General features: G+C 42.7%; 1 protein-coding gene across 1 annotated transcript in view; it reads left to right on the plus strand.

The window, feature by feature from the left end:
* The window catches only part of LOC115459142 (sialic acid synthase-like), a gene marked incomplete at its 5' end in the record, with an annotated part of 54700 nt that overhangs the window by 5975 nt on the left and 27894 nt on the right, over positions 1-20831 (plus strand). The window contains one exon of the mRNA XM_030189016.1: positions 15046-15145. Within this exon, the coding sequence (XP_030044876.1) occupies positions 15046-15145 (100 nt within the window). The remainder of the gene's footprint in view (positions 1-15045; positions 15146-20831) is intronic.

Raw genomic sequence — 20831 nt, forward strand, 5'->3', positions numbered from 1 at the left:
GATGTGGGTACAGTGGGTTTGGAGGCGGTTTGGAGCGCTCCCATTTACCAGCACAAGTGTAACAGGTAGGGGGGGTGGTGGGCCTGGTTCCACCTGGGTGAAGTCCATTGCACCACTAACACTGCTAAAGGGACCTGCATACTGCTGTGATGGAGATGGGTATGGGATTTGAGGCTGGCTTACAGGCTGGAAAATAAGTTGTTAAAGTTGTTTTTTTTTTGGTGGGAGGGGGTTAGTGACCACTGGGGGAGTCAGGGGTGGTGATCCCCGATTCCCTCCGGTGGTCATCTGGTCATTTAGGGCACTTTTTTGGGACTTGTTCGTGAAAAAAAAGGGTCCAAAAAAAGTGACCCAAATTCGCGGTAAAAAGGCTTTTTTTTTCGATTATCGGCCGAAGGCGCCCATCTCTTTTCGGGCGATAAACACGCCCCAGTCCCGCCTTCACCACGCCTCCGACATGCCCCGTCAACTTTGTTCATTCCCATGATGAAGTGCAGTTGAAGATGCCCAAATCGGCTTTCGATTATACGATTTGGGCGCCTTTGCGAGATGGGTGCCCATCTCCCGATTTGGGTCGAAATATGGGTTGCCCATCACTTTTGAAAATAAGGCTATTAGTCTTTCAAGTTGAATTTATCTGGTTTTGGAACATGTCACGAGTAAACACAAGGCCCTATTGAACTCTTCCATTACAAGAAATGTGTACAGCAAAATTGTGGGCTCTTTATTTGTGACAATTTCAAACATTTTTGGACCCCATTCAGATTGTTTCAGAAACATAGTAACATGATGGCAGATAAAGGCCAATTGGCCCATCCAGTCTGCCCATCCACAGTAACCACTAACTCCTCCTTTCCTAAGGGATCCCACGTGCCTGTCCCACACTTCCTTAAATTCTGAAACAGTCCTCAACCCCACGACCTCCACCAGGACCTCCACCATGCATCCAGCACCCTTTCCGTGAAAGAGCATTTTCTTAGATTCCTCCAAAGTCTATTTCCTCTTAACTTCATCCTATGCCCTCTCATTCCAGAGTTTTCCTTCATTTGAAAAATGCTCACCTCCTGTACATTAATACCACTGAGGTATTTAAACTTCTCTATCTAATTTCCACTCTTCCACCTCTCTTCCAGCTTATACATGTTGAAATTCGTAAGCCTATCCCTAAATATTTTATGACAGAGACCACTTATCAATTTGTAGCCACCCTCTGGACTTATCAATTTGTAGCCAACTCCATTCTGTTTATATCTTTCTGTAGGTGCAGTCTACAGAATTGCACACAATACTCTAAATGGAGCCTCACCAGAGACCTATACAAGGGCACTATCACCTCTTTTTTTTCCTGCTGGTCATCCCTCTCCTTATGCACCCAATCATCCTGGGAGAGAGGTTCTGGAAGCAAAATTTAGGCTCTTAGGTAGAAAGCTGAAATCCAGATCCTCCAGGGTAGCATTTTCTGAAATGCTACCTGTGCCACGCGCAGGGCCCAAGAGACAGGCAGAGCTCCAGAGTCTCAATGCGTGGATGAGACGATGGTGCAGGGAGGAGGGCTTTAGATTTGTTAGGAACTGGGCAACATTCTGGGGAAGGGGGAGCCTATTCCGAAAGGATGGGCTCCATCTTACCAGAGTGGGACCAGGCTGCTGGCATCGGCGTTTAAGAAGGAGATAGAGCAGCTTTTAAACTAGAAATGGGGGGAAGGCCGACAGTCGCTCAAAAGAGCATGGTTCGGGATAAGGTATCTTTCAAAGATATCACCATAACAGGGAAGATAGAGTATCCTGATAGTGAGGTTGCAAAAGAGATTGTAGTAGATCGGGTATCTTTAAATAACAATAAAAATCAGACAAAAGATTGCCAATTAATACTGTCAAGTACTAAGCATGATGTACTTAGGAACAACAACCTAGTTTGAAATGTCTATATGCGAATGCCAGGAGCCTAAGAAATAAGATGGGGGAGTTGGAATATATTGCACTAAATGAAAAAATTAGATATAATAGGCATCTCTGAGACCTGGTGGAAGGAGGATAACCAGTGGGACACTGTCATACCGGGGTACAAATTATATCGTAGTGATAGGGTGAATCGGATTGGTGGAGGGGTAGCATTGTATATTAACGAGAGCCTTGAATCAAATAGATTGAAAATTCTGCAGGAAACAAAACACTCCTTGGAATCACTGTGGATTGAAATTCCATGTGCAAAGGGGAAAAGGATAGTGATAGGAGTGTACTACCGTCCGCCTGGCCAGGACGAACAGACGGATGCGGAAATGTTAAAGGAAATCAGGGACGCAAACAAACTGGGCAACACAATAATAATGGGGGATTTCAATTACCCGCATATAGACTGGGTTAATGTAACATCTGTACACGCAAGGGACATAAGATTTCTTGATGAAATCAAGGACAGCTTCATGGAACAGCTAGTTCAGGAGCCGACAAGAGAAGGAAAAATACTAGACTTAGTCCTTAGTGGTGCTCATGATCTAGTGCAGGGGGGTAACGATACGAGGGCCGCTTGATAACAGTGATCATAATATGATCGGTTTTGATATGGCATTGAAGGAAGTGAAACTAGGAAATCAAGTACGCTAGCGTTTAACTATAGAAAAGGTGATTACGACAAAATGAGAAAATGGTAAAAAAAAGACTGAAAGGAGCAGCTCGCAGAGTAAAAAACTTGCATCAGGCGTGGATGCTGTTTAAAAACACCATCCTGGAGGTTCAGGACAAATATATTCCACGTATTAGAAAAAAGGGAAAAAAGACTAAACGTCAGCCGGCGTGGCTAACAGTAAGATAAAGGAAATCATTAGAGCCAAAAAACAATCCTTCAGAAAGTGGAGAAGAGAACCAACTGAAAGTAACAGGATAGATCATAAGGAATGCCAAGCCAATGCAAAGCGGAGATAAGGAGGGCAAAAAAGGACTTTGAGAAGAAATTAGCGTTGGAAGCAAAAATACATAGTAAAAATTTTTTTAGATACATTAAAAGCAGGGAAACCGGCCAAAGAGTCGGTTGGGCCGCTGGACGAAAATGGTGTTAAAGGGGCGATCAAGGAGGACAAAGCCGTAGCGGAGAAATTAAATGAATTCTTTGCTTCGGTCTTCACCGAGGAGGATTTGGGGGGGACACCGGTGCCGGAAAGAATATTTGAAGCGGGGGAGTCGGAGAAACTAAACAATTCTCTGTAACCTTGGAGGATGTAATGGGTCAGTTCAGCAAGCTGAAGAGTAGTAAATCACCGGGACCTGATGGTATTCATCCCAGAGTATTAATAGAACTAAAAAATGAACTTGCGGAGCTACTGTTAGAAATATGCAATCTGTCCCTAAAATCGAGTGTAGTACCGGAAGACTGGAGGGTAGCCAATGTTACTCCGATTTTTAAGAAGGGTTACAGAGGAGATCCGGGAAATTATAGACCGGTGAGTCTGACGTCGGTGCCGGGCAAGATGGTGGAGGCTATTATTAAGAATAAAATTGCAGAGCATATACAAAAACATGGACTGATGAGACAAAGTCAGCACGGATTTAGTGAAGGGAAGTCTTGCCTCACCAATCTAATGCATTTTTTTGAGGGGGTAAGCAAACATGTGGACAATGGGGAGCCGGTTGATATTGTATATCTGGATTTTCAGAAGGCGTTTGACAAAGTGCCGCACGAAAGACTCCTGAAGAAATTGCTGAGTCATGGAATCGGAGGTAGGGTATTATTATGGATTAAGAACTGGTTGAAAGATAGGAAGCAGAGAGTAGGATTGCGTGGCCAGTATTCTCAGTGGAGGAGGGTAGTTAGTGGGGTCCCGCAGGGGTCTGTGCTGGGTCCGTTGCTTTTTAATGTATTTATAAATGACCTAGAGATGGGAATAACTAGTGAGGTAATTAAATCGCCGATGACACAAAATTATTCAGGGTCGTCAAGTCGCAGGAGGAATGTGAACGATTACAGGAGGACCTTGCGAGACTGGGAGAATGGGCGTGCAAGTGGCAGATGAAGTTCAATGTTGACAAGTGCAAAGTGATGCATGTGGGTAAGAGGAACCCGAATTATAGCTACGTCTTGCAAGGTTCCGCGTTAGGAGTTACGGATCAAGAAAGGGATCTGGGTGTCGTCGTCGATGATACGCTGAAACCTTCTGCTCAGTGTGCTGCTGCGGCTAGGAAAGCGAATAGAATGTTGGGTGTTATTAGGAAGGGTATGGAGTCCAGGTATGCGGATGTTATAATGCCGTTGTATCGCTCCATGGTGCGACCGCACCTGGAGTATTGTGTTCAGTACTGGTCTCCGTATCTCAAAAAGATATAGTAGAATTGGAAAAGGTACAGCGAAGGGCGACGAAAATGATAGTGGGGATGGGACGACTTTCCTATGAAGAGAGGCTGAGAAGGCTAGGGCTTTTCAGCTTGGAGAAGAGACGGCTGAGGGGAGATATGATAGAAGTGTATAAAATAATGAGTGGAATGGATCGGGTGGATGTGAAGCGACTGTTCACGCTACCAAAAATACTAGGACTAGAGGGCATGAGTTGAAGCTACAGTGTGGTAAATTTAAAACGAATCGGAGAAAATGTTTCTTCACCCAACGTGTAATTAGACTCTGGAATTCGTTGGCGGAGAACGTGGTACGGGCGGTTAGCTTGACGGAGTTTAAAAAGGGGTTAGATAGATTCCTAAAGGACAAGTCCATAGACCGCTATTAAATGGACTTGGAAAAATTCCGCATTTTTAGGTATAACTTGTCTGGAATGTTTTTACGTTTGGGGAGCGTGCCAGGTGCCCTTGACCTGGATTGGCCACTGTCGGTGACAGGATGCTGGGCTAGATGGACCTTTGGTCTTTCCCAGTATGGCACTACTTATGTACTTATGTACTTATGTACTTATGTACTTTGACCGCTGCCTTTTCTACCAGACACAATTACCCCCAAGTCCCGCTCTTCTTTTGTATACAGAAGCACTTCACTTCCTATATTGTACCGTTCCCTTGGAATCTTGTAACCCAAGTGCATGACCCTGCATTTCTTAGCATTAAATCTTAGTTGCCAATTATTGGGCCATTCTTCAAGCTTTGCTAGATCATGCCATCCACACCCTCCAGGGTATCATACACAAAGAGACAAACCTTACCAGACAGTCCTTCCGCAATATCACTAACAAAGATGTTAAAAAGAGCTGGCCCAAGGACCAATCCCTGTGGTATACCACTGATAATATCCCTTTCCTCAGAGCAAGCTCCATTTACCACTACCCTCTGTTTCCTTCCATTTAACCAGTTTTTAACCCAGGCAGTCACTTTAGGTCCCATACTGAGGGCACTCAGTTTATTTATCAGTCACCTGTGCAGAACTGTGTTAAAGGCTTTGCTAAAATCCAAGTACATCATAAGTACATAAGTACATAAGCACCGCTATACTGGGAAAAGACTAAGGGTCCATCAAGCCCAGCATCCTGTCTCCGACAGTGGCCAATCCAGGCTTCAAGAACCCGGCAACCCACCCCCCCCCCCCCCCAAAAAAAAAAAAAAAAAATTAATAATGTTCAATGGACTTTTCCCTCAGGAATCTGTCCAAACCCCCTTTAAATTCCATAAGGCCAGCTGCTGTCACTACATTCTCCGGCAACGAGTTCCAGAGTCTACACGCTGAGTAAAGAAAAACTTTCTCCTATTTGTTTTAAATCTACCATATTCTAGCTTCATCTTGTGTCCCCTGGTTTTGTTGTTGTTTGAAAGTGTAAACAAAGGTTTCACATCTGTCCAATCTACTCCGCTCTTTATCTTGTAGACTTCTATCATATCACCACTCAGCCGCCTTTTCTCCAAGTTGAAGAGCCCTAACCTTCTCAGCCTTTCCTCCTAGGGAAGTTGTTCCATTCCCTTTATCATTTTCGTCGCCCTTCTCTGCACCTTCTCTAATGCCTTTATATCTTTTTTGAGATGCGGCGACCAGAACTGGACACAATACTCAAGGTGTGGTCGCACCATGGAGCGATACAACGGCATTATAACATCCTCGTGTTTGTTTTCCATCCCTTTCCTAATAATACTCAACATTCTTTGCGCTTTCTTAGCCGCGACAGCACACTGGGCAGACGTTTTTAACGTCTTATCAACGATGACTCCCAGATCCCTTTCTAGGTCCGTAACTCCTAACGCAGAACCTTGCATGACATAGCTGTAATTCGGGTTCCTCTTGCCCACATGCATCACTTTGCACTTGTCAACATTGAACTTCATCTGCCACTTGGACGCCCAATCCCCCAGCCTCGCGAGGTCCTCCTGTAATCTTTCACACTCCTCCTGAGACTTTACGACCCTGAATAATTTTGTGTCATCTGCGAATTTAATTACCTCACTAGTTACTCCCATCTCTAGGTCATTTATAAATATGTTAAAAAGCAGCGGTCCCAACACAGACCCCTGCGGGACCCCACTAACTACCCTTCTCCATTGAGAATACTGACCATTCAACCCTACTCTTTGCGTCCTATCTTTCAACCAGCTCTTAATCCATAGTAATACCCTACCTCCGATCCCATGACTCTCCAGTTTCCTCAGGAGCCTTTCATGAGGCACTTTGTCAAACGCCTTTTGAAAATCTAGATACACAATATCCACCGGCTCCCCATCATCCACATGTTTGTTCACCCCCTCAAAAAAATGCAGTAGATTGGTGAGGCAAGACTTCCCTTCACTAAATCCGTGCTGACTTTGCCTCATCAACCCATGTTTTTGTACGTGCTCTGTAATTTTATTCTTGATAATAGCCTCTACCATTTTGCCCGGTACCAACTTCAGACTCACTGGTCTATAATTTCTCGGATCTCCTCTGGAACCCTTTTTAAAAATCGGCGTAACATTGGCTACCCTCCAGTCTTCCGGTACCACACTCGATTTTAGGGATAGATTGCATATTACTAACAGTAGCTCTGCAAGTTCATTTTTCAGTTCTATTAATACTCTGGGATGAATACCATCAGGTCCTGGCGATTTACTACTCTTCAGTTTGCAGAACTGACCCATTACATCCTCCAAGTTTACAGAGAATTTGTTTAGTTTCTTCAACTCGCCCACTTCAAATACATCACATTTAGCGCCCCTCCCATGTCAAAATGTTTGGTCACCTAGTCAATGAAATTAATCAGATTTGTCTGACATGACCTGCCTCTAGTGATGCCATGCTGCCTCAGGTCTTGCAGTCCATTCAATTCGAGACACTACACAATCCTCCACTTTAGAAGGGTTTTCAGTAGTTTACTCACCACTGAGGTCAGACTGACAGGTCTGTAATTCCCAACCTCCTCCTTACTTCTGCTCTTCTGCAGAGGGACCACATCCGCACTTCTCCAGTTGTCCAGGACAACTCCAGACTCTAAGGAAACATTGAAGAGGTCAGACAGCAGAGTCACCAGAACATTTCCAAGTTCCTTTACCCCTCAGATGTATCCCATCAGGCCCCATCACTTTGTCCACTTTTAGTTTAGCTAGCTCCTCACAAACACAGTTTTCTGAGAATCGGTTCTGGTCTACCACACATCTATCCCCATTAGCATTTGATTTCTGCAGTCCTACCTCCGGCATTTCATCTGGAACACACAACAGAAATAATTATTAAGCAGTTCAGCTTTATCCTTATCAGCTTCTACATATTTCTCCCCCTCAGCTTTGAGCCTCACAATGCTATTTTGACACTTCCTCCTGTCACTTACATAGCTGAAAATGTCTTGTCCCCCAATTTTACCGTATTGGCTATCTTTTCTTCCATTTGCCTCTTCGGTTTTTTGACAGCTTTTCCAGCTTCTCTTAGATTTTCCAGGTATTTTTTGCATGTCTTCCTCTTTCTGAGTCGTCTTGTAACATAAGAAGGCTAACCTTCTTTCCTTTACCTTTTCAGCTACTTTGTTTGAGAACCAGAGTGTCCTTCTTTTCCTCTTACTTTTGTGTAATTTTCTAACATAAAAGTTTGTCACCTTAAAAATAGCTCCTTTTAGTTTTGCCCACTGCTGTTCTACTTCCTTCAGCTGTTCCTATTCAATTAACTCTTCCTTGAGAAACTCCCCCATCTCGGCAGAGTTAGTTCTTTTGAAATCTAGGAACTTCAATCTTGAATAAACCCTCTCCTTCTTTGTCTTAATATTGAACTACCTCATCAAGTGATCACTAGATGCAAAAGGATCTCCCACTGTAACATCAGAAACATTCTCCCCGTTTGTAAGCACCAGGTCTAGAATAGCTCCATCCCGTTGTTCCATTACCCACTGCTGAAACAATTCTTCCTGTAGAGAATCCAATATCCAGTGGCGTACCAAGGTGGGGCGGTGGGGGCGGTCCGCCCCAGGTGCATGCCGCTGGGGGTGCCGCAGCGTGCGCCGGCTCCTCCGAGTTCGCTAAACTTCGTTCGTTCGCTGCAGCTCCCTCTGCCCCCGGGGGGTGTCATTTCGCCGGAGGGGGGGGGAGGTGTCATCTAGCGGGGAGTGGGGGGGGCGCGCTGCACCCAGGGGGGGTGCATCGGTGCTCCGCCCCGGGTGCCATCCAGGCCAGGAATGCCACTGCCAATATCCCTTTGCTTCTAGATGTCCCAGTAGTAGGGACGCCCCAATCGACATCTACCATATTAAAATCACATATCAATATTACTTCTCCTTTCCTAGCTATCTTGTGGATGTCTTCAATTAAGTCTCTGTCCATTTCTTCTGACTGTAAAGGTGACATGTATATTACACCAATGTAATATTGGAGGTTGGGAGGCAGGGATAGCACTGGGCAGACTTATACGGTCTGTGCCAGAGCCGGTGGTGGGAGGCGGGGATAGTGCTGGGCAGACTTATACGGTCTATGCCAGAGCCAGTGGTGGGAGGCGGGACTGGAGGTTGGGAGGCAGGGATAGCACTGGGCAGACTTATACGGTCTGTGCCAGAGCCGGTGGTGGGAGGCGGGGATAGTGCTGGGCAGACTTATATGGTCTGTGCCAGAGCCAGTGGTGGGAGGCGGGACTGGAGGTTGGGAGGCAGGGATAGCACTGGGCAGACTTATACGGTCTGTGCCAGAGCCGGTGGTGGGAGGCGGGGATAGTGCTGGGCAGACTGATATGGTCTGTGCCCTGAAGAGCACAGGTACAAATCAAAGTAGGGTATACACAAAAGTAGCACACATGAGTTGTCTTGTTGGGCAGACTGGATGGACCTTGCAGGTCTTTTTCTGCCGTCATCTACTATGTTACTATATGTAAATACATTTTCCTTTCCCTCTTACCAATTTAACCCACATTGCTTCTTTCTTATGTCCTGCAGTTCTGTCACTTTAATATTATTCTTAACATATAATGCCACTATTCCACCCTTTTTTCCTACCCTGTCCTTCCTGAATAGATTATGGCCAGGTATAACTATATCCCAGTCATGGTTCTCCGTGAACTACATCTCCATGACCACCACTAAATCCAAGACGGTTTCTATCATTTCATCCTCTAGATCTAGAAATGTGTTTTCTTTACTACGGGCTATGGTATACATGCCTCTCCAGATGTTACTCTTTTCCCTTTCTATAAGGGTATTTGATGTCTTACATTCCTGAGGGTCATTAATGACTTTCAGGCTTTTCTCACCCATCCCCAGCAAATTTAGTACTTCTAAAATTAAGTTTTATATTTAATCTTTTATATGCACTACTTCAAGCTTTTACATGCATAAAGTAAATTTAATGCAGTTTCTTTACACACATAAAATTAATGAAATAAAGGCATGCTAATGAATGTACAGTACATCCCTATTTGTCACTCCTACCTGGGTCATCTTGATTTCTTCTTGTAAGATAGCTTTCTGATGGACTTCAGGGATTTGGCAGAACCTAGGTTTGATTACAATGTTGGATATTGTAATAAGTTGTAATCAATTAAACCTCCATGCAGAAACAGAGACAAACTAAGTAGGCTTCCTGCTTACAATGTATTAGATAGACCCACTTACACTCATGTCTATTAAACCTCCATACAGCGGCTATACATAATCTCAAAGCCTATTGTATGTATGTCTATACTATGCTTGGATGAGAATTGCACTACGAACTAAAGACGCAATCCATGTTTTAACTGCTTGATCATTCTATAAGCACTAGATGCACTATACTAGTCCGAACTGTGCCATAGACGAGAACTACAACACGGATTATAAGTGAGACTCTTATCTTATCTTATCGAACATGCTTAAATGTTAACATAGCTAATGTTAATACCGATTGATGATAAGACTGCTCAATGTAGATACTGCTTAAAACTACATTTACTCACTACTTATTTGCTAATAATGCTTGATGTTGATACTGCCTAATACTGACACTGCTTAATGTTCACACGTAATTTCATTCACTAATTCCCTCAAGCACAACCAAGCACCACGAACCATAACCAACATGAACACTAACAAATTACTCATGATAATTTACTTCCTTCCCCTAATCTACCACGCATGGACCACCCCCAATTTAAACAACAATCTACCCACAATACACAAACCCTACAGACAACCTATTTACTACTCATCAGACCAAAAGAACAACAATCAATTAAAAGGAAGAACAAATACACACGGACATAACCAACAGGAAAGGAAAAAAAGGAAACAACAAAACCAGATACCAAGAAAACAGGCAATTAATACAAATCAACACATCTACGCCCCAAACTGAGCCTTACCATTCAATCCAACTGGGGTACGTAAACGCCAGATCAGTAGTAAATAAAACAGAGACTATAACAGACTGGATTACTACAGACAATCTTGACCTTCTATTCATCACTGAAACCTGGATCCATGACCTTAAAGACCCCATAATCTTAGAATTATGCCCACCAGGATACAAACTTACCCACTGGACAAGAAACGGAAAAAGAGGAGGTGGAATAGCCATAATATACAAATCCAAGTTCACCATCACACCCACAGCTGAATCCATTCTACCACAACTTGAAATCGCCTCGGTAAGAATCAGTCACCCAAACTTGCAGGAACACCTCAACGCAATCCTACTCTACAGACCGCCAGGCAACTGGCAAGACTCACAAACACACTTTATGGACTTCATCTCGAACACTTGTGTTTCTACCTCAAACCTTATCATAATAGGAGATATCAACCTGCACCTTGAAGATCTTACCTTAGCAAGCACCCAAGAATGCAAAGAGTTCCTACAACTATGGGATCTTCATGCACCAAATACACAACCAACACACATAAAAGGACACACACTAGACATTATCACACACAAATTCGATCCAGACTCACACCTTCTACTAACAGATACAAGATGGACACCCGCACCGTGATCAGACCACTATAAAGCATGCATCTCCCTCCAATGGCGAACGAAAGGCACAATTAATAAACAAGAACGAATAACCTACACCACGAGAGGAAAAATAGACCCGGTAACATTCTAGCAACAGATCTACCACAACGGATGGACAACAAAAGCAGACACAAACCAATTCCTCCTAGAATGGGACGATAGATGCAGAACAATACTAGACAACATTGCCCCAACTCAAACCAGAACCTCACACAGGAAGAACTCAACACCATGGTTCTCTGAAGAACTGAAAAAACTCAAAACACATGTTAGAAGGTTAGAACGTGCGTGGAGTAAAAAGAAAGACGACCCAACACTTAACGCCTGGAAACAACTTAAAAGAAAATATAAATATACCATAAGGCAAACTAAAAGATTATTTTATAAAAATGAAATCGGACTGAACTACAAAGACACACACAAACTCTTCCAACTCGTGAATAAACTACTAGATACTACACCAATCACAACCAACAACAAAGACACACCAGGAGCAGACAATTTCGCGAGATACTTCAATGAGAAAATCATACAACTGCGACTTAAAATACCAGTCAGCACCAACGATTACGCCGCACTCCTTGACTGTCTAGATCCAAACCCTGGTGTATACCCAGCAGACAGAACCTGGACCAATTTCAAGATATTATTGGAGGATCTTATCTCCCAAACGTTCAAAATATTTGCCAAATATCATTGCAAATTAGATATGTGCCCCTCATCAATTTATAATAGACCTCACGAATCACGTAAACTATATGCTACAAATTGGACTCTTCCTGAAGGAAAAAGGAAACATTCTACTCACCTCTATACTCAAGGACGCAAAGAAGAGTGCCAGTGAACTAACCAACTACAGGCTAGTAGCATCCATACCCTTAATAACCAAATTAACAGAAGGGATGGTAACCAAACAACTCACAAACTATTTAAACAAATTCTCAATACTACACGACTCCCAGTCAGGATTTAGGTCTAACCATAGCACGGAAACAGTACTAGTTACTCTCATAAATAAATTTAAACAAATGATTGCAACTGGCAAGAACATACTACTTTTACAATTTGACATGTCTAGCGCCTTCGACATGGTTGATCATGGAATACTATTACATATCCTCGAGTACTTCAGAATTGGAGAAAATGTTCTCAATTGGTTCAAGGGGTTCCTGACCACACGATCATACCAAGTGATATCTAATTCGACTACATCAGCTACATGGATACCTGAATGTGGAGTTCCACAGGGATCCCCCCTCTCACCGACTCTATTCAACTTAATGATGATACCCTTGGCGAAACTACTATCAAACCAAAACCTTAACCCATACATATACGCAGATGACGTAACGATCTACATTCCAATTAAACAAGAGCTAAAGGAAATTTCCAATGACATCAACCAAAGCCTATATATCATGCACACATGGGCGGATGCATTCAAGCTGAAACTTAATGCAGAAAAAAACCCAATGCCTAATACTCACCTCGCAATACAACACGAACAAATTCACTGCCATTGACACACCAAAACTGAATCTTCCAATTTCGGACACCCTAAAAATTCTTGGAGTTACCATTGACCGACACCTAACACTTGAGAGTCACGCGAAAAACACAACCAAGAAGATGTTCCACTCAATGTGGAAATTAAAAAGAGTAAGACCTTTCTTCCCAAGAACCGTCTTCCGCAACCTGGTACAATCAATGGTACTCAGTCATCTAGATTATTGCAATGCACTCTACGCTGGCTGCAAAGAGCAAATAATCAAGAAACTTCAGACAGCTCAGAACACTGCAGCTAGACTCATATTTGGTAAAACAAAATACGAAAGCGCTAAACCCCTATGAGAAAAGCTGCACTGGCTCCCACTCAAAGAACGTATCACGTTCAAAATATGTACCCTAGTTCATAAAATTATTCACGGAGATGCACCAGCCTACATGTCAGACCTGATAGACCTACCACCCAGGAATGCTAAGAAATCATCCCGTACATTCCTTAATCTTCACTTCCCAAATTGTAAAGGTCTTAACTACAAACTAACGCATGCGTCAACCTTTTCTTACCTGAGCACACAATTCTGGAATGCACTACCGTGCAACTTAAAAACGATCTATGAACTAGCTAACTTCCGAATTCTACTGAAGACCCATCTCTTTAACAAGGCATACAACAACAAGCAACAAATATGAACTCATGTACACATATCCAGAACTGCCTCTACAACACTTGCTTGCCAAACTATTATCATGTTTTTGCGCTATCATGTTACCCAAGATCCTTCTGCTATTACTAAATGTATATTTTCTTATATAATTCTTAGATATTTCTTAAATATTTCTTACTATGTTTGCTTGTTAAAATACTATCATGTTTTATCATTATCATGTTACCCAAAATCCTTCTGTTATTACTAAATGTATACTTTCTCATGTATTTCCACTATTCATGATGTATTGTAAGCCACATTGAGCCTGCAAAGAGGTGGGAAAATGTGGGATACAAATGCAACAAATAAATAAATAAATAAATAAATAAATAAATAAATAAATATCTATGATGATTTCATATTTAAAAACATTGGCCTATCCTGGGGTTTTAGAAAGATGTCTCTGTTCCATTATTTGGATCAGATCTTCCTTTTATATTTTAATTAGTTGTGTCTCATATTTTGAGCTTCAGGGTAACTGGGGATTTGAAGTCTCAGATCTTTCCTGGAGACTTTGGTCTGAACCAGTTAAATATTCTCTAACCAGTGTTTTAGGTGATTCATGTGGAGGGTCTGTATCTTCATTTTTTAAAATGATTATTAGGATGGGCACTTTGGTAATTCTGGACCCTATTTTCTTTGCTGCCTCATAGGATCTTTGCCACTTCCCCCCTCCCCCATACATATCTGCTTGAACAAGAGTACATATCTGGGAGATGCAGGGCTATTATGCAACCCATAAGACACTTGGAGATTCTATCAGCAAAAAGGAGGTTTTTCTTCAGGGCCCTAAGATCTAGGGAGACATCCATGTGTAGTGTGTTGAGCCAAAATAAAAGAAGTCTACTATACTATACTATACTAAAAGTCTTATATTCAACAGATATCACTAGGAATCAAAGTGAATTAAATTACAATAGAAAAGAGTTATTTAATTCAGAAACCATTTGCACAAAGTACAAATTACCTCGAGAACAAATATGTCTTCAGTGCTAGATAATAAGGAAGTTGTCTGATTTGGATTGGAAGGTTTACTAAGATACTTGTTGATGAAGTTAACAAAAATGCATAATTCTTTCTAATGATATCCATCAATTTAATTTAAGCAGTCACTTAAACAGTTCAGATGCATGCAGGGGCCTCACTTTCAATAGATGCCCTATCAAATTACCTCAGAAATCAACTCTTGTCTCTGTAGGACCTCCCTTTGGCTTTTCTTTCCTGTCTTCCTCTTAAAGAAAAGGTATGACACTTGTCTTTATTTTCTAGTAGTAGTAATAACACTGGGTAAGCTTCTATTGTCCATTCTCCTTGGTAGCTAGCTACAGAATCTGCACTGGAATCTGTTCTTCTCATCTCTCTCTCTCTCTGTCTCTTTTCAGCTCTTCAAAACAAGGATGAAGGTGTATCAAAATATCAGAAATACTGCCCTTCAGTAGGAATTCCATTCCTTAATTTAACTTTTCCATTTTTTTAAATAGATGTCTGTAGACTTCTTACATGAATTGGATGTTCCCTTTTTTAAAGTTGCCTCTGCAGATGCTAACAATTTTCCGTATTTAGCAAAGACAGCAAAGAAAGGTGAGTGGTCTACAATGTCATTGTCTGTATTATTGAAAACTGCTTGATGAAAGTGACTAAAATGTGAAGATTTGTGGGATTACCTCCAAAACTTAGCAGGAAAATATAATTATAAACACCACAGAGGAGACACAGATTTAAATCCAAATATTCAGAATCTACATGTATGTATTGTAGAAGAGGGTTCAGATTGTACAAATCCCTCCTCTCCCATTACCTTCTTACTTGTAACATTTTGTCTGACTAAATTGGAGGAGGAAATGGGGGGTGTTTCTGGGATTTGGTGTAATTTTAGCTACTCAGCACTTCCTGGTAAAAGTTATCTGAGTTATTCTGTTCAGCCAAAAAGCAGGCTTAAAATTAACCACACAAATCGGTCTGGTTAACATTAGACTATCTATTCAGCTCAAACATAGTGGGGGGGGGGGGGGGGGGGGGAATTGGGGAGGGGTAGGGGGCTGTCAGGTGTCTACTTGGCACACCAGTGGTCTGTGTTTGAAAAGGGGGAAGAATGGAGTTGTCCAAGGGCCACAGACAACCAGGAATCTTTCCTGGGCTTTTTCACTTCCCATGGTTAAAAGGCCATGAGAAAACTCCAATGTCAATCAAAGAGAACAAAAGAAGGAGAAAAACCAATCCTCATGAATGTGTAGAGCAATACAACAGAAGTGAGGCAAAAAAAAAAAAACCAAGGACTCCAAAAATTCAATATTGGACCTCTAATATGATGAATAAATCCAATACATCAACGACTCGACATGGCTGTGTTTCTCCCGCAGCCATAACATATAGCGCCTTATCTTCTGTGCAATATAGCATGGTCGGATAAAAGCATTATTACACATAACCAGGACCACAACTGTACCAATATACACCATAGGTACTTTGACCCCTTATGCAGGCTCACACACCAAAGCATGGCCATGTCGGGTTGTTGATGACTTGGATTTATTCATCATATTAAAGGTCCTATATTGAATTTTTAGAATCCTCGTTTTCTTTGCCTCACTTCTGTTGTGTTGTTCTTTTTCACTTCCCTCCCTGGCAGTATTGAATGGGGATTGATTCATGCATTGACAATACGAGAGAAAAAATGCAACATGCAGGAAAATGATGGTGTCCACTGGGGTTTTTTTTCCAAATCTAAAGCATACCCTTAACACTACTGTGATTTGCATGACAATTAGTTTAATACATCGGGAGTAAAATGTTTGTACAGTATATGTGTTAGGAAATGGTGCTCTGAATATCAGCGTCCTAAAGGTAATTTGATAAACTTATACATGACAGTGCATGTATTCCATGGAGATGAATGTATTTGCTCTAACCAGAAAAGAGGTATATGTGCTGCAAAAAGAGCAATAATTTATGTAGCCTTTAAGAACTAATTAGCTGAAAAATAAATACACTTACAATAACTGATATTTAATGGATCAGTGCCCAATTAAATGATCCAATTAAGCTTTTTGGATAACTTTAATTGGATAACCAATTAGTACATCTGGTTAAATCAAAGTGCCAAATATAGTATCCTAAAATTAGCCAGATAAACTTAATTTTAGGATACTATATTTGGCACTTTGATTTAACCAGATGTACTAATTGGTTATCCAATTAAAGTTATCCAAAAAGCTTAATTGGATCATTTAATTGGGCACTGATCCATTAAATATCAGTTATTGTAAGTGTATTTATTTTTCAGCTAATTAGTTCTTAAAGGCTACATAAATTATTGCTCTTTTTGCAGCACATATACCTCTTTTCTGGTTAGAGCAAATACATTCATCTCCATGGAATACATGCACTGTCATAATTGTTAACCAGCACTAACACTTAAATTTCCCCAGCCACTCACCCAAGTTTCCCATTTATCTGTTTCCCCAACACAGCCCCAGCCCTCTTCTATTCTTTCCCAACATAATCCAACTCCACCACATCCTTCCCTAATTTCATCCTTCACACTCTCTCCTTACCAGAATGCTCTTTGCTTTTGCTCCACACCTGTCTCTACCACTCTCAAATTTCCAACTTTTGCCCATTTTGTTATCTTACCACCAGCTCTTATCCTTGTCATTAAAACCCAGCTGTGCAACTGTGCATCAGAAGAAAAGAATGGAGAAAAAGGCCCATTAGCTGCTAAATTCTTGTGCAGCTGAGGAATTACCAGTGTGGCAAAGATACAAAACCAGAATGAAGGATCCAAGGCAGGCAAGGGGAGAAATAAAAGAGAAATCCAGGGAGTACTGCTTTTTAATTACATACATAGTAACATAGTAGATGACGGCAGAAAAAGACCCGCACGGTCCATCCAGTCTGCCCAACAAGAAAAACTCATGTGTATACCTTACCTTGATTTGTACCTGTCTTTTTCAGGGCACAGACCATATAAGTCTGGCCAGCACTATCCCCTCCTCCCAACCACCAGCCTCGCCTCCCACCACCGGCTCTGGCACAGACCGTATAAGTCTGCCCAGCACTATTCCCACCTCCCAACCACCAGTCCCACCTCCCACCACCGGATCTGGCACAGACCATATAAGTCTGCCCACCACTATCTTCGCCTCCCCACCACCAACCCCTCTTCCCCCCACCGGCTCCACCACCCAATTTCGGCTAATCTTCTGAGGATCCATTCCTTCTGCACAGGATTCCTTTATGTATATCCCACGCATGTTTGAATTCCGTCACCGTTTTCTTCTCCACCACCTCCCGCGGGAGGGCATTCCAAGCATCCACCACTCTCTCTGTGAAAAAATACTTCCTGAAATTTTCTTGAGTCTGCCCCCCTTCAATCTCATTTCATGTCCTCTCGTTCTACCGCCTTCCCATCTCCGGAAAAGATTTGTTTGTGGATTAATACCTTTCAAATATTTGAACGTCTGTATCATATCACCCCTGTTCCTCCTTTCCAGGGTATACATGTTCAGGTCAGCAAGTCTCTCCTCATACATCTTGGAACGCAAATCCCATACCATTCTCATAGCTTTTCTTTGCACCGCTTCCATTTTTTTCACATCCTTAGCAAGGTACGGCCTCCAAAACTGAACACAATACTCCAGGTGGGGCCTCACCAACGACTTGTACAGGGGCATCAACACTTCCTTTCTTCTGCTGGTCACACCTCTCTCTTTACAGCCTAGCAACCTTCTCGCTACGGCCACCGCCTTGTCACACTGTTTCGTTGCCTTCAGATCCTCAGATACTATCACCCCAAGATCCCTCTCCCCATCCGTAACTATCAGACTCTCACCGCCTAACACATACGTCTCTCGTGGGTTTCTACTCCCTAAGTGCATCACTTTGCATTTCTTCGCATTGAATTTTAATTGCCAAACCTTAGACCATTCTTCTAGTTTCCGCAGATCCTTTTTCATATTTTCCACTCCCTCCCCGGTGTCCACTCTGTTATAAATCTTAGTATCGTCCACAAAAAGGCAAACTTTACCTTCTAACCCTTCGGCAATGTCACTCACAAATATATTGAACAGAATCGACCCCAGCACCGATCCCTGAGGCACTCCACTACTCACCTTCCCCTCCTCCGATCGAATTCCATTCACCACCACCCTCTGGTTTCTGTCTGACAACCAGTTCCTAATCCAGTTCACCACTTCAGGTCCTATCTTCAGCCTGTCCAGTTTATTCAAGAGCCTCCTGTGGGGAACCGTGTCAAAAGCTTTGCTGAAATCTAAGTAGATTATGACCATAGCACGTCCTTGATTCAACTCTCTAGTCACCCAGTCAAAGAATTCAATGAGATTCGTTTGACACAATTTCCCTTTGGTAAAACTATGTTGTTTCAGATCTTGCAACTTATTGTTTATTCAATAAAAAAATATAAGCGATAGATATTTGAAAGGACTCATAAGAACTTAAGAACATAAGTGTTGCCATACTAGGATAGACTGAAGGTTCATCATGTCCTGTATCCTGTTTCTAACAGTGGCCAATCCAGGTCACAAGTACCTGGCAAGATCCCAGAACAATAAAACAGACTTTCTGCTGCTTATCCCAGAAATAAGCAGTGGATTTTCTCAAGTCCATCTTAATAATGGCTTATAGACTTTTCTTTTAGGAAAGTATCCACACCTTTAAAAAAACCCTGTTAAGCTAACTGCTTTTACCACATTCTCTGGCAATGAATTCCAGTGTTTAATTACACATTGTCTTACCTATGTGGAGGGCAGTTCTATAACAGTGCATCTATATATAGGCACGTAGAGGGCACCGTAGAGGAGCCTATTCTATAAAGGAAAGTAGGTGTCTAGTACTTTGTTGTCTAGAATACTAGCATAAAGGAGTATATACATGCATATAGGGTTAGGCACAAGCACTTATAGCAGCCATAGATCTGGTGCAAATGTTCGTCCCTAAATGTCGTGTGTGTGTGTGTTTATGTATATATGTGTATATATATATATATATATATATATATATTAGTAAAAAAGGCCCGTTTCTCACACAAATGAAACAGGTGCTAGCAAGGTTATCATGTAATGGTGATTATGTTTTTAAGGGAACTGTTAGGAGAAATGTTCTGTCATGATAAGTAATAATTGAGAAGGGTGTATAATGAGTAATATGCTCCAGGGGTATGAGATACGGATTGTTTTATCTATGTTTTTTTTATTTTAATCTTTCTTTTTTTGTGATTTTTATGTCCAGCATTTCTCCTCTCTTCCCTCCCCTCCATACATGTGCATTTCCTTCCTGACTTCCCTCCCCTCCATCCATCCATGTCCAGCAACTCTCATTCTCCCCTGCCCCCTCCATTCATCCATCCATGTTTAGCAATTCTCCTCTCTCCCCTCCCCACCATCCATGTCCAGGAACTCTCCATTCTCCCCTGCCCTCTCCTTCATCCACCCATTTCCAGCAAATTTCCTCTCTCCCCTGCCCCAATTCATCCATCCATGTCCAGTAATTCTCCTCTCTCCCCTGCCCTCTCCTCCATCCATCCATATCCAGCAAATTTGCTCTCCCCTGCCCCCTCCATCCATCCATGTCCAGCAATTCTCCTCTCTCCCCTGCCCTCCCCTCCATTCATCCATGTCCAGCAACTCTCCATTCTCTCCTGCCCTCTACTCCATCCATCTCCAGCAAATCTCCTCTCTCCCCTGCCCTCCCCTCCTGTCTTGTCCAGCGATCTTTTCTCTCCCCCTGCCCTCCCCTCCCCTCAGAAGGCGGGACACTGAGTGAGGGAAGGGAGAAGCTGGAGGTGAGCCCACTGTGTTGTCCTCTTCACTGCCGTCGCTGCGCCTGAAAATAAAAGGGTTAAACGCGGGGGGGGGGGGGGAGGAACAGAGAGGAGGGCTGTTGATCGGGGAGCTGAGGGCGGGAAGGAGCGGAGGGACCGTTCGAGAGCTGCCTTGCTGCAGCGCTGCTGCGCCAGGCAGCCCTGCGTTTGGGGGGGCAGCAGCCAGGGGAAGGTCATAATTGGACTGGGGAGGCTTAGCCTCCCCAAGCCTCTTTTACGGTTGCGCCTATGACTGGCCTCCCATCCCATCCACATCCATCAATTCTCCTCTGCCCTACCCTCCCCTTCCTCCCTCCCTTCCCTCAATGTCCCACGATTCTCTCCTCCTGACATCATCTCGCCTCCTGAGTTCCCTTCCCCCCCCCATTGTTCTGCTATCTGACGTCATTACGTTTTGACATGAGGGCGGGGCAATGAGTGGGGCCTCAC

Source organism: Microcaecilia unicolor, unplaced genomic scaffold (assembly GCF_901765095.1).
Source record: "Microcaecilia unicolor unplaced genomic scaffold, aMicUni1.1, whole genome shotgun sequence".
NCBI classification, from domain to species: Eukaryota; Metazoa; Chordata; class Amphibia; order Gymnophiona; family Siphonopidae; genus Microcaecilia; species Microcaecilia unicolor.